General features: G+C 40.9%; 1 protein-coding gene across 1 annotated transcript in view; it reads right to left on the bottom strand.

Moving 5' to 3' along the window:
- AOAH (acyloxyacyl hydrolase) overlaps positions 1-13,076 on the bottom strand; it is a 180,808-nt gene that overhangs the window by 63,872 nt on the left and 103,860 nt on the right. The window contains exon 12 of the mRNA XM_001501241.5: positions 9,122-9,213. Coding sequence (XP_001501291.1) covers positions 9,122-9,213 — 92 coding nt within the window. The remainder of the gene's footprint in view (positions 1-9,121; positions 9,214-13,076) is intronic.

The following is a 13,076-nucleotide window of genomic DNA, read 5'->3' on the forward strand; positions in this document are numbered from 1 at the left end:
AATCTGAGAAAATGCAAGGGAAGGAGGTTTGTAGATTATAAAGCACTCAACAAATGTGAAGTGATCTCATTATGAACTTCTTCAGTAATTCTTCTATTGAGTACTTATTGTGGGGCCACATAATGTGCCAGGGGCTTGGGCTATGGAGCGAAGTCAAGGCTGATTCCTGCCCCCGAGAGGCTTAGAGTCTGGTATGGGGTGGGTAGAGTGGGGAGACAAGGAGTAGACAGTTATGACAAGTGAGGTGACATTGGTATTGAAGGAACAAAATAGGAGCACAGGAGAAATCACCCAATCAAATGGGGGTTACTGTGAAGAGGCTGTCTAAGGAACTGACCTGTGAGTGGTGGGAGGTGAAGGCTGAATGGAGGGTAACTAGATAAGACAAATATGGGGGTAGATGCCTATGAAAAGATGCTCAAACTCACTAGTAAGCATGGGGTTACACATCAAAACAACAATATAATATTTGTGTTAGATTGGAAAAAATTAAGAAGACAGAAAATATCCAATATTGGCAAGGGTGTGGGGAAACAAGTATTCTCATACACTATTTGTGGGAATATGAAGTGGTATATCCCTTTTGGAGGGATTATAAAAAATTAAAAATGTATACATTCTGATCCGGCATTTTTTTCTACAGAAATCTTCACACTTATTTTTAATGAGAACTATAGAATTTTCACTACAGCATTATTGGGAATAATGAGGATTTGGAATGAAGTTGCCTGCCCATCAATAGGAGAATAAAACAACCATACTATGAAATACTACGCAGAACTGCACAAGAATGGAAAGTGCTTTAAGGAGTATTCTTAGGGCAAAGCATTAATTTATAGTCTGCTATGCAGAGTATGATGTCGTTTATGGGAAAATCCCAACAAAGGGTTTATTTTTTATGTACAAATATACACATGCAATCTCTTATAAAGGGTCTGGACAAAACCATACAAAACTGATAACAAGGCTTTCTTCTGGGAAAGGGAGTGACATCGGGGGAGAGCTTTGACTTCTTACTTTACATATCTCAGTATTTTTTGTAAAATGAAAATACCTTCATGTTTTGAGTAAATAATTAAAAAATGCAAATTTAAAAGTCAGTAGGGTCAAGGGGAAGTCACTGCAGATGGAGAGACTTGTCAGTACATGGCAGGAAGAGTCCTTTGGCTCAGAGCCACAGTATCTACAGATGGTCCTTCCTGCCCAAGGGCACTGCCTCCAAGCACCTGCATTCCACTCCTCGCCTTCTCTAAGATCTTCTTCCTTCTTTCATCCACCTTTCTCTCTCTTTGGGATCTTCCTATCACTACAAGCATACTGTAGGATTTCTCATCTAAAACTGTCTCCCTGGGGCGGCCTGCTGGCTCAGCAGTTAAGTGTGCATGTTCCACTTTGGCGGCCCGGGGTTCCCCAGTTTGGATCCCGGGTGCAGACATGGCACCGCTTGGCACACCATGCTGGGGTAGGCATCCCACATATAAGGTAGAGGAAGATAGGCATGGATGTTAGCTCAGGGCCAGTCTTCCTCAGCAAAAAGAGGAGGATTGGCAGCAGATGCTAGCTCAGGGCTAATCTTCCTCAAAAAAAAACCCCAAACAAAACAATGTCTCCCTGATCTTTGTTCCGCACCAGCTATCCACCCCATTTCTCTGCTGCCTTTAATAGTAAAACTTGTTAAAGGAGTTGTTTATGCTCACCTGCATTTACTTCATCACCTCCTGAAACTATGCTCTCCAACCCAGCTTCCATCTCCACCCCACTGAAACGTTTCTGGTCAAAGTGTCCCCATGATCACTGCCCTGCACACCAACTGGTCTTTCTCAGCTCTCAACTTCTGTGCCTCTAGCAGCATTTGGCTGCTGGTCACTTCTCCTCTGGAAACACTTTCTTCACTTGGCCTCCAGGATGCTAAATCCTTCCAGTTTTCTCCCTCCTTTGAGGGCTGTTCCTTCTCTGTCTTCTCTTTCCAAACCTCTAAATGTTGGCATCCCCCTGCGTCTGTCCTCAGCCAAATTTCTTTGTCACACTCACTCTCTGGAAGAAAAATTCTCAATTTTTTGCTCTCAGGACTGCTTTACACTCTTAAAATTACTGAGGAACTCAGAGAGCCTGTGTTTATGTGAGTTATAGCTGTCAATATTTATATATTAGAAATTAAAACTTAGAAATTTGAAAGAACATTTAATTATTAATTCAAGATAATAAACGCATTACATGTTAACATAAATAACATTTTTTATGAAAAATATATATTTTTTCCAACACCTCAATTAGTGAGAAAATTGGCATCCTTTTATCATTTTGCAAATCTCTTTAATTTCTGGCTTAATAGAAGACAGCTTGGTTCTCGTCTCTGCTTCTGCATTCAGTGTGTTGTGATATGTTGTTTTGGTGGAAGTATATGAAGAAAATCTGGTCTTAAACATACGTGTAGTTGGAAAAGGAAGTAGCATTTTAATATCCTTTTTAGATAACTTCAGATAGCCTTCTTAGATTCTATACCAAAACATGACAAGTGGTAGTTTCTTAAAGATTGATTAGCTGCATTGTGGATTCTGAAATTATATCAATGAAATTTTTACACCTCTTACATTAAAATGCATTGGTCTATCTTGTCCTTTGAATGGATCTTTTACCCAGGTATGATTTTATATATCATACACTGGTCACTTAGGAAATATCGGTTCAATGAGTTATGCAGATATTCCACATGTAGATACATTTTATAATACAACATTAAAAAAACATATTTGTTGCTAGTACCACGTATCTCATTAGAAATGTCTTTGAATATTAGGAAGCTGTCAAATTTATAGTAGAAGATATAAGTTTTCCAAAATTTAAATTTTTCTTTGAAATCTCAAATTTTATGATTACCAAGCAATGCTATTGTTTTCTTTGAAAGAGCAAGCTCCCTTCACTCATTTTAGATAAAATATCTGCCATATATCCAATTCTGAATGACCATAGTTTGTTTCCAGTCTTTTTCAATAAAAATGATGTTCCATGAAAAACTGACTAATTTAGCTCTCAACTCACTCACCCAAGGGCAACCATCATATCTTGTTATGCAGCAAAAGTGCTTTATGCATACTTCCCATTTCATCAGATGAAATTATTTAAAAATCATGTATTTAATTTAATACAATTAATAACTTTTCTGCTTCATAGGCAACATTTTTTTTTTTAAAGATCGGCACCTAAGCTAACATCTGTTGCCAAACTTTGTTTTTCCCTTCTTCTCCCCAAAGCCCCCCAGTACATAGTTGTATACTGTAGTTGTGGTTCTCCTGGTTGTGCTTTGTGGGACGCTGCCTCAGCATGGCCTGATGAGCGGTGCCATGTCCACACCTAGGATCCGAACCAGCAAAACCCTGGGCCGCAGAAGCGGAGCGCTCGAACTTAACCACTCAGCCACAGGGCCGGCTCCCGGCAACATTTTAAAGAGAAGATATTTCCCCTTTTTTGAAAGCCAGGAGTGTGTGGAGGTGAAGACTACAGTGACTGCCAATATAGTTTGGCGCCACTCCTTTGATTCATGCTCAAATGGCAGCAGTTTTACCCACCATTGCTTTTGCACAAATTAGTACAAATGGCTACATGGTGCAAAAGCAAGTCCTGTTTTAGCATTGTTGTGAAAATAGTTTTTACCCTGTGGACCCCTGTAAGGCATCTTAGAGACTCTCCAACCCCTCAGGGACCCATGGACCCCCCCTTGGAGAAGTGGCGCTAGGGGCTACATTTCCAGTCAGTCTCATCCAACTTCAAGTGACCAGTTCTCTGGATAATTATTTGCTTTGCAAAGTATAATTATAAGATGGCTAATCATTTGCAATTATATCACATGTAATTTTTGAATAATGGATTTAATAAGGTTATTAAGCCCATTAGTGTTTAGAACTTACATATCTTTTTTTTAAACATGAAATTAGGTTAGCAAATCTTAGCTGCAAAGCCCTTCTCTCTAATTTTCTGTTTTAATGCCCCAGGTGACACGGTTTGGAGTTATACACTGCTTTGCAAAATTGTTCTCTCTTATAATGTCTATTGGGTGGGAGAGGATAGATAACCTTTCAACCTTTGATTCTAGGACACTTCTCACCAAACAAAGACGTGTGTTTAAATGTCCTTGAATAGCATGACTGTGCCTCTTGTAACAATGGCTTTATCTATTCGTTTCTAAGGGTTTGCTACATCTCTGGCCCAATATAGCAAATTTAAGCCAGAGGCACAGGGAGCAACATTTACTCCAGAAAATTCCATCCAGTTTGTGCCCACTTATGTTGACCTCATCTCACTCTTCTCTCTCCAGCTTGATATGGTAACTTTGATAATTGCTTTTGGGTCTTTTGGCTTTCATTATCTTTTGTGGCTAACTTCAGCTTCTTACTTACTTTTTTTTGTAAAGATTGGCACCTGAGCTAACAACTGTTGCCAATCTTTTTTTTTTTTTCCTGCTTTATCGCCCCAAACCCCCCACAACATAGTTGTATATCTTAGGTGAGGGTCATTCTAGTTGTGGCACGTGGGATGCCGCCTCAATGTGACCTGACGAGCAGTGCCATGTCCGTGCCCAGGATCTGAACCCTGGGCCGCTGCAGCGGAGCGTGCGAACTTAACCACTCGGCCACGGGGCTGGCCCCGTTACTTACTTTTTTTAAAAGCTATAATTGCTGCCCTGTTTTTCCTCCCAGCCCCCGAGCCTTGAAGAAGCTCTCTATTATTTAGCCCCAGCCTGCAGAACTCCATTGACTGGACCGACTCCTGGCTCCCCTTTAAGAAGAAGGGGATGACAACCATAAAGGCTCAGGTAAGATGCGGTTGGGTTCAGGTGGTGATTTTTGTTAAGGATTTGGAGTCACCTGTTTCCCTCTCTGGGGTTTTCTTGGAGGAAGCAGTAACACATAGAGGACAATACCAGCGTACCATTTTAATGGATAGCTTGTCAAGCACCCATATCACACAATGCGGGGCTTACTATGCACGAGCTTGACCTTTATTGCACTGTAACTCTGGCCCTGGTGAACCATGGTTCCTAGAACGTTTCAGGATCTGACCCATAAAATTAGCCATGTCTTATCTCAAGACACAGCTAGTTAAGGGGTGGAGAAAAGCATATTTGGTGGGGAGAAGCAGGGGCATCTCTCCCCAACAGTTTCCTCCTATGCTTCTAAATCAAGTAGCATCATAATGTGGATGTGGACTTAACATCATGTCTCCCTACAACCACTAAACTTGAACATTGGAGAGAACTTCAGAGATCGCCTGGAGCCACTCAACTCCATCATATAAATGAGGTCCAGGGATGCTAAATGTTCCACTGCGGGTTGCAGAGAACCAGGACCCTTCTACCTGCAAACACAGTCTCCTACTCCACCACACTGACTCATGGGGCGCTCAAATTTTAGATATTGCTTTTAAACAAGAAGTCCTTCCTTCCTGAAGTTTTGGTATTGTTTCCCATTCCTCTACATGTGTTACTGGGCCTTGGCTTTTTAAACTTAAATAGGATTTTCCTGTTCCATTAAATTGTTTTGAAGGTGATCTGAACACGAAGTGCTATTTTTAATCTTTTAAAAATACTTTTTTCCTCCCACGTTCAGGTATAGTTCTCCCTATGGCCAGGCTCCCAGCCCCTAAGCTACCAACCTCATGGAGGTTTTTTTCTTTTTGCCTTTGACCCACTCAATTGCTGTCTGAGTTTTAAGAGATACTGCCTTTTGAATTTTCTGGAGCCCGAGAGTCAAGAGAACAGATTTTGTTAATGTCAACTCAACTGAAAGACGCAAAGATTCTTAAAACTAAGGGGTTATGTTTGTCTTGTAATGCACGCACATAATTTCAGTTAGAGTTCCATCCATTTCACAGAGGAGATACTAGATTTTGAGGGAGTGAAGTATATAATGGAAGAAGGAGAGGAAAGCAACCATCTTCTTTCCCAAACTGCATCTTTTTGCTTTCAGAGGTAGATTTTCTGAGGAACACTGTTAATACCCAAAGCTTGAGGCTGGTCACAGATAATAAGAAGCACATTCTAGAGATTCAGTTGAATGGAGAAATTCATAAATTCCAGCCCATCTTGATAAGCATTTGGACTCAAAGTGACATTTGCTCAAAATGCCTGTGGAAGCTGCCCATATCTTGCATAAATGCTCCTTCTAGGTCAATATTCTTTTCTTTTTCCTGACTCCACCAGAAAAGGACCTCCATCATATGCTAATCTCTCTTTAATCATCTTTTACACACTTTATAACTCTCTATGCCTTTAAGGAGGAGATTGGCGTAGCATAGATTATCTGCAGGTATAGTTTACGTGAAAGTATATGAGACAGTTTAACAGGAGCTACTGCTATGAGGAACATACTAAATAGTGACACACAAGGAGTGTCGTGCTGCTACGTTCCTGCTTAATGGGGGGATCCATTGCAACTCAGATTCCAGACAGAGAATTTCTCTTTCTGTCAAAAGGAGTTGAATATTTTCTTCCCATTCCAGCTGAGTGGCAGAGAACACAGGCCCCACACACAGAAACAGGTGGCAACAAGAGCACTCTGAGAGAGGAAACCAGATGTATAGAGAGAGAAGCCCGTGCAGGGGAGGTGAACGGCCAGCTGCAGTGCGCACCTCCTTAGACAGAGATCATAGATCCTTATGTCAGAATCTCTCTGCATAGCCCTTATAAGAATTATAAACCACTTGTGTCTGAAGACTCCCAACTTTTCCTTTTCCTCTCAGCCCACTGCGTTTCTTCTAAGGCAGATCTGCCTGCCTGCTGGGCTCTCATAGGATGATGGGTGGAAACGTCTATAGGATTGGAGGGCTGGTGAGATTTCACATTGATGAGAGAGTAACCCCCTGATCTGAGGACAGAACAGATGCAGAAAGGAGGAGGGACACTGGCTTGCCCTTATACCCACCAAAAAAAACCTAAAAACAAGTGAACAGAGTCTGCTTGGGAGCAGGAGCTAAACTGGGGTGGAGTTCTTGGGAGACTCTAGTTTTCGATTTAGGAGATGTGGGACAATTATTGGTGAGTGTCAGCTGTAAGTGGAAAGAGATGAGGAAGCAAGTTTTCACCAGTTTATCTGGGCCTGCTGGATGGATTCCTCTTTCTTTCTTTGTGTGACTCCAGTGAAGATTTAAACTATTTGGCAATTCATTTTAAACATCAGAATGGTCTTTTCTCTAAGGCAACTTAATGAGGCTTTAGGTAGAAAGGTGGCTGAGTTTTATAGGATTCATCTGTAAATTTAAGCTTCCATTAAAACAGTAAACTGTGTCCACTTTGTGTTCATAACTAATTCTTTTTGTTATTGTCATAAAAGCCTGGATTGAGAGAAATTTCCAGGTATTTTTATACTTAGATAGCTGGACTGGGTGGAGGGCACCTAAATATTATTTTCTCAATTCCAATGTTGACAGGGGGGAGATAAACAAGACTCTTCTGGAAAGCTGCTTTAGCCAGGCTATCTCTGGACATGTTCCAGGTGACAAAGGCAATAGCAACTGCAGCTGAGGAAAGAGGGGCTGAGGAGGGGACTCAAAGGGCCCCTGACTGCTGGGAGTTTGGGGACCATAGGAAAGAATACTAGGCACATGATCGACATCTGAAACAATACATGCCACATCTCCACACGGGGAGGGCTTCATTGGTTCTTAGTCATTTCCCCATCGCATAGTTATACTCTCAAACAAAGGGACAATGGCTAAATGGAGCCATGTTCCAGGTAGAGCCAGGTGGAATAAAAACAGCATATACGCATTGGGAGTTGTGGTCTAGGAGGGCCCTTGTTTACCAAATTACTCTCTGGTGCAATATGACACAAGGTTCCATGATGACAGATGCCACCACTTCTTATTAATGTGTGACCTTACTCAAGTTTCTTAACTATCTAATTAACCCTTAGATTCCTCAACCGTGAAATGCAGAAAATAATACCACCTACCTTGCAAGGAGATGAAATGAGAAAATCTGCACATATAACACTGGGTGCTGTGCTTGGCATATAGAGAATGCCTCTTGAAGGTGACCTGTCACTATCTCTGTTATTGACACTGTTAGTATTGTTTTACTAATGACAGGATGAGCTTAATATTTTTCACATGATTAAACTTGAAAATCTACACCTGAACTTGAAAACGCATCTCCTTATATTCACAAATGATTCCTGCATAAACATGAGTATGATTTCCTGAAGGTTGGTTATCTTCCAAGCTTCTTCTCTACCTCTTTAATCACCCCAATCTCCTAAATCCTTTAGAGTTTGGGCCCCTCGCCTAACACCCCAAAAGGAGGTGGCTATTGACCATCTCCATGAATTCTTCCTCCAATGAACTCTGCAGTTCTGGGTTGAGAGTTGTCTTCTGGCACATCTATCTTATATTATCATTATTTGTACATTTGTCTCATCTGCCTTACTTGATTGTAACTGACTGCAGAGATGGGACAAGCCTTATGTACCTTTAAATCTATAGCATCTATAGCAACTTTACCTGATTAGGTGGTAAGATTCAATAAGTATTTTTTAAATGAACGAGTAAAGAAGATAATCAAATAAATTATTCATGGTATGCAATGTCCTTGAATAAATTACAAATATGAGGTGCTAAAACTAGAAATGGCTGTTCCCAAGCCCTGAGCCAACACCCAATCACACACAGCAAATTACGTTTGTATGTCACTCAGATGCGCCACGCATTGTCTCTGCCTTCAAATCCACAGCATTAAAGCCAGAATGATTCCAGGACCTTGAGACTTGGCAATTAATTTTAGCCATTACCTTTGTAAATATTACTTTCTGAGAGTAAACAATTACTAAATTTCTTCGTCCCTTGAATCAGAAAAATTCAGTGATGTGTTTGAGTATTTTCTATCAGAGGTCAACTCTAGGGGCCCTGCAGCAAGAATACTCCCTCCCTGGCAGCACTGATAAAATACAGTTTGCATTATATCCCACTGCATCATGGACTCTGTGTTAGTAGTGAGTTTGCTGTATGTTACTCATGTTCTCTAAGCAATTCCTAACAATTCTCATTTCAATGTCTTTGGAGCAAGCCCCATCTCCTGTTCTTTTCTTACAGAGAAATATTGAAATGTTTGAGGATGTGCAAACATACATACCCACTAGTGGAGTTCAGGAATCCAGTAATGCCAGAGAGTTGGGGCCAGTTGAGCTCATCCGTAATAGCTGTTGGTAAATTAACGAAGGATTTCTAAAGAAAAAATAAAGTGCTATTTATCAAAATTGTCATTTGTTTTCTACATGAGGTAAGATCATCCTTTGCCTAGGTATTGTTCTCTGTCTGTCTCTCTCATTCTCTTTCTTAATCTCTCTCTTAAAACGCCTTTGGCATTTAAAGCATAGCCCTCTTAGCTTTCACCCTTGTCAGAAAATTCACAAAGATCAGCAGCACTCATGAACTGGCTTCCATTCAGCTTCTGTGAAAGACGCAAAAAGCATGACAGCTCATACTCATTCCTCATTTGAAAGGGACGCTTCAGTAGATGGGTAAGCTTTCCAGTCTTTCAAATTCACTGCGATTTTCTCCATATTTTAGTTTAGGTATTCACAAAATCAATTGCTTGAAATGCCTTCCCTAAGTTCAAAGCTGTGCCCTTAGTCAATAACATGGTGCATCCTGACCTCCTTAGCGGTCTCAGGCACCTTTAAAAATCTAATTATATTTTCTTTCCTCACAATAATGCATGTATACTCAAATATGGCCTATGATTTCAAGGGGTTCACAGACCCCCTGAAACTCTTGCACACACTCTGGTTCAAGAACTGCTGACGCGAAGTGTTAACAAAATTAGGATTCATCTGAACTGCATTTCTATGGCTTGTGCCAAATCACAAAAGAAAAATGTTGCGACTTACGTACCCTTATCGCTCCTTTTATAAATGACCTCTGGGATAAACCCTTCCTTTGGTCTAATTTCTAGATAAAGCTTATCTAGACTAATGTGTTTGGAATAAGATTGCCAGATTTAGCAAATAAAAATAAAGGATGCCTTGATAAATTTGAGTTTCAATAAACAAAATGTGGTATATACATACAATAGAATATTATTCAGCCTTAAAAAGGAAGGAAATCATGATACATGCTACAACATGGATAAAGGACATCATGCTAAGTGAAATAAGCCAGTCACAAAAAAGAAAAATACTGGATGATTTCACTTAAATGAGTAGTGTTGACAAACTCATAGAAACAGAAAATAAGAAGGTGGTTGCCAGGGGCTGGGGGGAGGGGAGAACAAGGAATTGCTGTTTAATGGGTGTAGAGTTTCAGTTTTGCAAGATGAAAAACTTCTGGAGATTGGTTGCACAACAATGTGAATATACTTAGTGCTACTGAACTGTACATTTAAAAATGGGTAGGGTGGTAAATTTTATGTTATGTGTATTTTACCACAGTTAAAAAATAAATATGAAAAGAATTGAATTTCAGGTAAACAAGGAATAATTTTTAGTTTAAGTATGTCTCATACAATGTTTGGAACACACTTAACACTAAAAACTATTCATTGTTTATCTGAAATTCATATTTAACTGGCTGTCCTGTATTTTACCTGGGAATCCCCATTTGGATAAAAACTCTGAAAGCCAATGTTCCCTTTTTGCCTTGGCTGACAGGGAACCTCAAAGCCTGGCTGCAGGAAGCAGTTTATCTCAGGTGCAGAGTGTGATCTCCTCCATGTGCCCCTGTGTTTCTCAACACTGACAACCCCTGGCCCCTTTGGATGAACATGAAAACCTCGAGTCCTCCTTTAATGTTATTTTAAAATAAATAAATTAATTAAAGGTAATGTCTAAAGATAGATCACATCAAAGCAATTGTCGCATTGAATACGAGTTTTCAAATGGCGTATGGCCTTGTTCCCTGCTCACTTCCTCCCCCGTGATGATCCCCAGCCTGCCTCCTAAAGAGAATCTGAAGCTGGAGCCTGCCAGGGAAGGAAAAGCCACACCTTTCTCTCACTAACCACTTGACAATGTATCTTTATTGTTTCCTCTGACTACAAAGTCGCCCATGTTTGTTACAAAAATTCAAACAGTATAGTGATTTACAGTATAGACATGAAAGTCCTCTATCACCTCCACTCAAGGGAGAATTATTGAGAGACACCCACTGGTAACACTGAGTCATGTACATATAGTGGAATCTGCCAGGATTCTCTAAACTCGGAAAAAGTCAAAACTCAAGTACTTTTCCTACTGTCAGAATGATAGAGAGTGAGGACTCAAAATAAATAAAATAAAATTTACATTTCTCAGTTGTGGACTGTTATTGGTTGAATTGTGTACTCAAAAAGATATGCTGAAGGCCTAACTCTCAGCACCTCAGAACATGCAGATGTAATTAGTTAAGATGATGTCGCACTGGAGTAGAGGGGGTGCCTAAGCCAATATGACCGGGGTCCTTAGAAGAGGAAAGAGAGGCACAGAAACACAGACAGAGGCGGAGGGTCAAGTGATAAAGAAGGTAGAGATCGGAGTGAGGCTTCTACAAGCCAAGGAACACCAAGGATTGCCAGTGGTCACCAGAAGCTGGAAGGCATGGAACAGATTTCCTCTGAGACCCCTCAGGGGGAACCATTCTGCCCACCTCTTGAACTCGAACTTGTAGCTTCCAGAATTGTGAGGCAACAAATTTCTGTTGTTTTAAGCCACGCAGTTTGTGGTACTTTGTTATGGCAGCCCTAGGAATGTATGACAAGGCCTGAACTGGACAATTACTTGTAGTTCTTATTATTCAGGGAGTCAAGATATGAACCCTTCTACTATGTTGATTTACTCCTCAAAAGAAGTCATATCACAAACAAATATGCTCACACATAGCACTTATCCCCTGGTGCCTGGTACTATTTTCCACGGCTCGGTGAGTTTCCTCCACTCCCCTTTTCTCAATCACCTCCTTCTTCCACAAGCCAATCCCAAAATCTTCATCCTTATTCTTATCCCAAGTGTGATTTCCAGCACAGTGGGGGCTGGAAGTGGAAGGAGGGTTGTCGGGGAGGATGGCTTCTTGGGATACATCTGTATTAATAATGATTTACAATTAATACAAAGGAGCAGAAACAAACCCATGGAAAGGAGGTTCCCAATAAGTCTCAGAGGACCCTTCAGTTCTAGTGACTGGTACTTCCTCACCGCTTAGCAGGAGGCACCCACTACTTTCTGCTCAAAGTTCCACCATTACTGTGACTCAGCTACCCTCTGTTTTGGTTTCTATTTCTCCTGCCATTAAAAATCAAACATCTTCTCTGTTTTTTTTTTTATCTTATTTTTTTCCCCTAGGTCTTTCTGTTGATAATGAGTGTTTGCTGTAGGATTTGAGAACATTCAATTCTTCTAGAGAAGACAAGAAAGACAAATAGAATGATGAAACTCATAAGAAGTGCTAAGTCGAGATAGTGAGTAAGCAAGTGGCTTGTGAGATGTAGGCAGAATTTATGAGCTCTGTTAAGTCAGTTAGCAACCTGTAAAGCATGTTAAAAGTTAAAAGAATGATACAGTACTCCCCCACACCACTCTCTCACCTTTTTCTCAGTCATCTGCACAATGATAACCCCAGATTTGGGAAAGTGGGTATGGGACTCTGGATGCGCCTGCCTTCCCTTTCACAGGAAGGAGTTAGACAAGAACTCTGCTGGCATAGGAGGTGTGTCTGATACTCGCTGCAGTCTGGAATAATATGGAAGGGATGGTCATTCTGAAGTTGCCAGCAAAGTAGGGAAAAGGTTTTGCTCTAGGAATCAGGAGATCTGACTTTTACCCGTGGCTCTACAAATACAGTAAAACTCCATGGTTTGGATATGACACATTAGAGATGGATTCTATACTCCATCCAGCCCCCACTCTCAATCAGGGGTGGGTGATAAAATTCGTATCTCCCAGATGGGGGAAGAGGAGATGTTGAGGGAGAGGTAGGACTGGTGAGGAAATGGCCTGCAACTCTGTCTTAGGAAGTAGGATCTCCATGTCCCAGTGTCCTCCTAGCTCAGTATCTCTGGATCAACCTAAAGAAATGGGTCTCAGCTACCTAGGAGAATTCTGGACTCTCCAAGAAGC

Source organism: Equus caballus, chromosome 4 (assembly GCF_041296265.1).
Source record: "Equus caballus isolate H_3958 breed thoroughbred chromosome 4, TB-T2T, whole genome shotgun sequence".
NCBI lineage: Eukaryota > Metazoa > Chordata > Mammalia > Perissodactyla > Equidae > Equus > Equus caballus.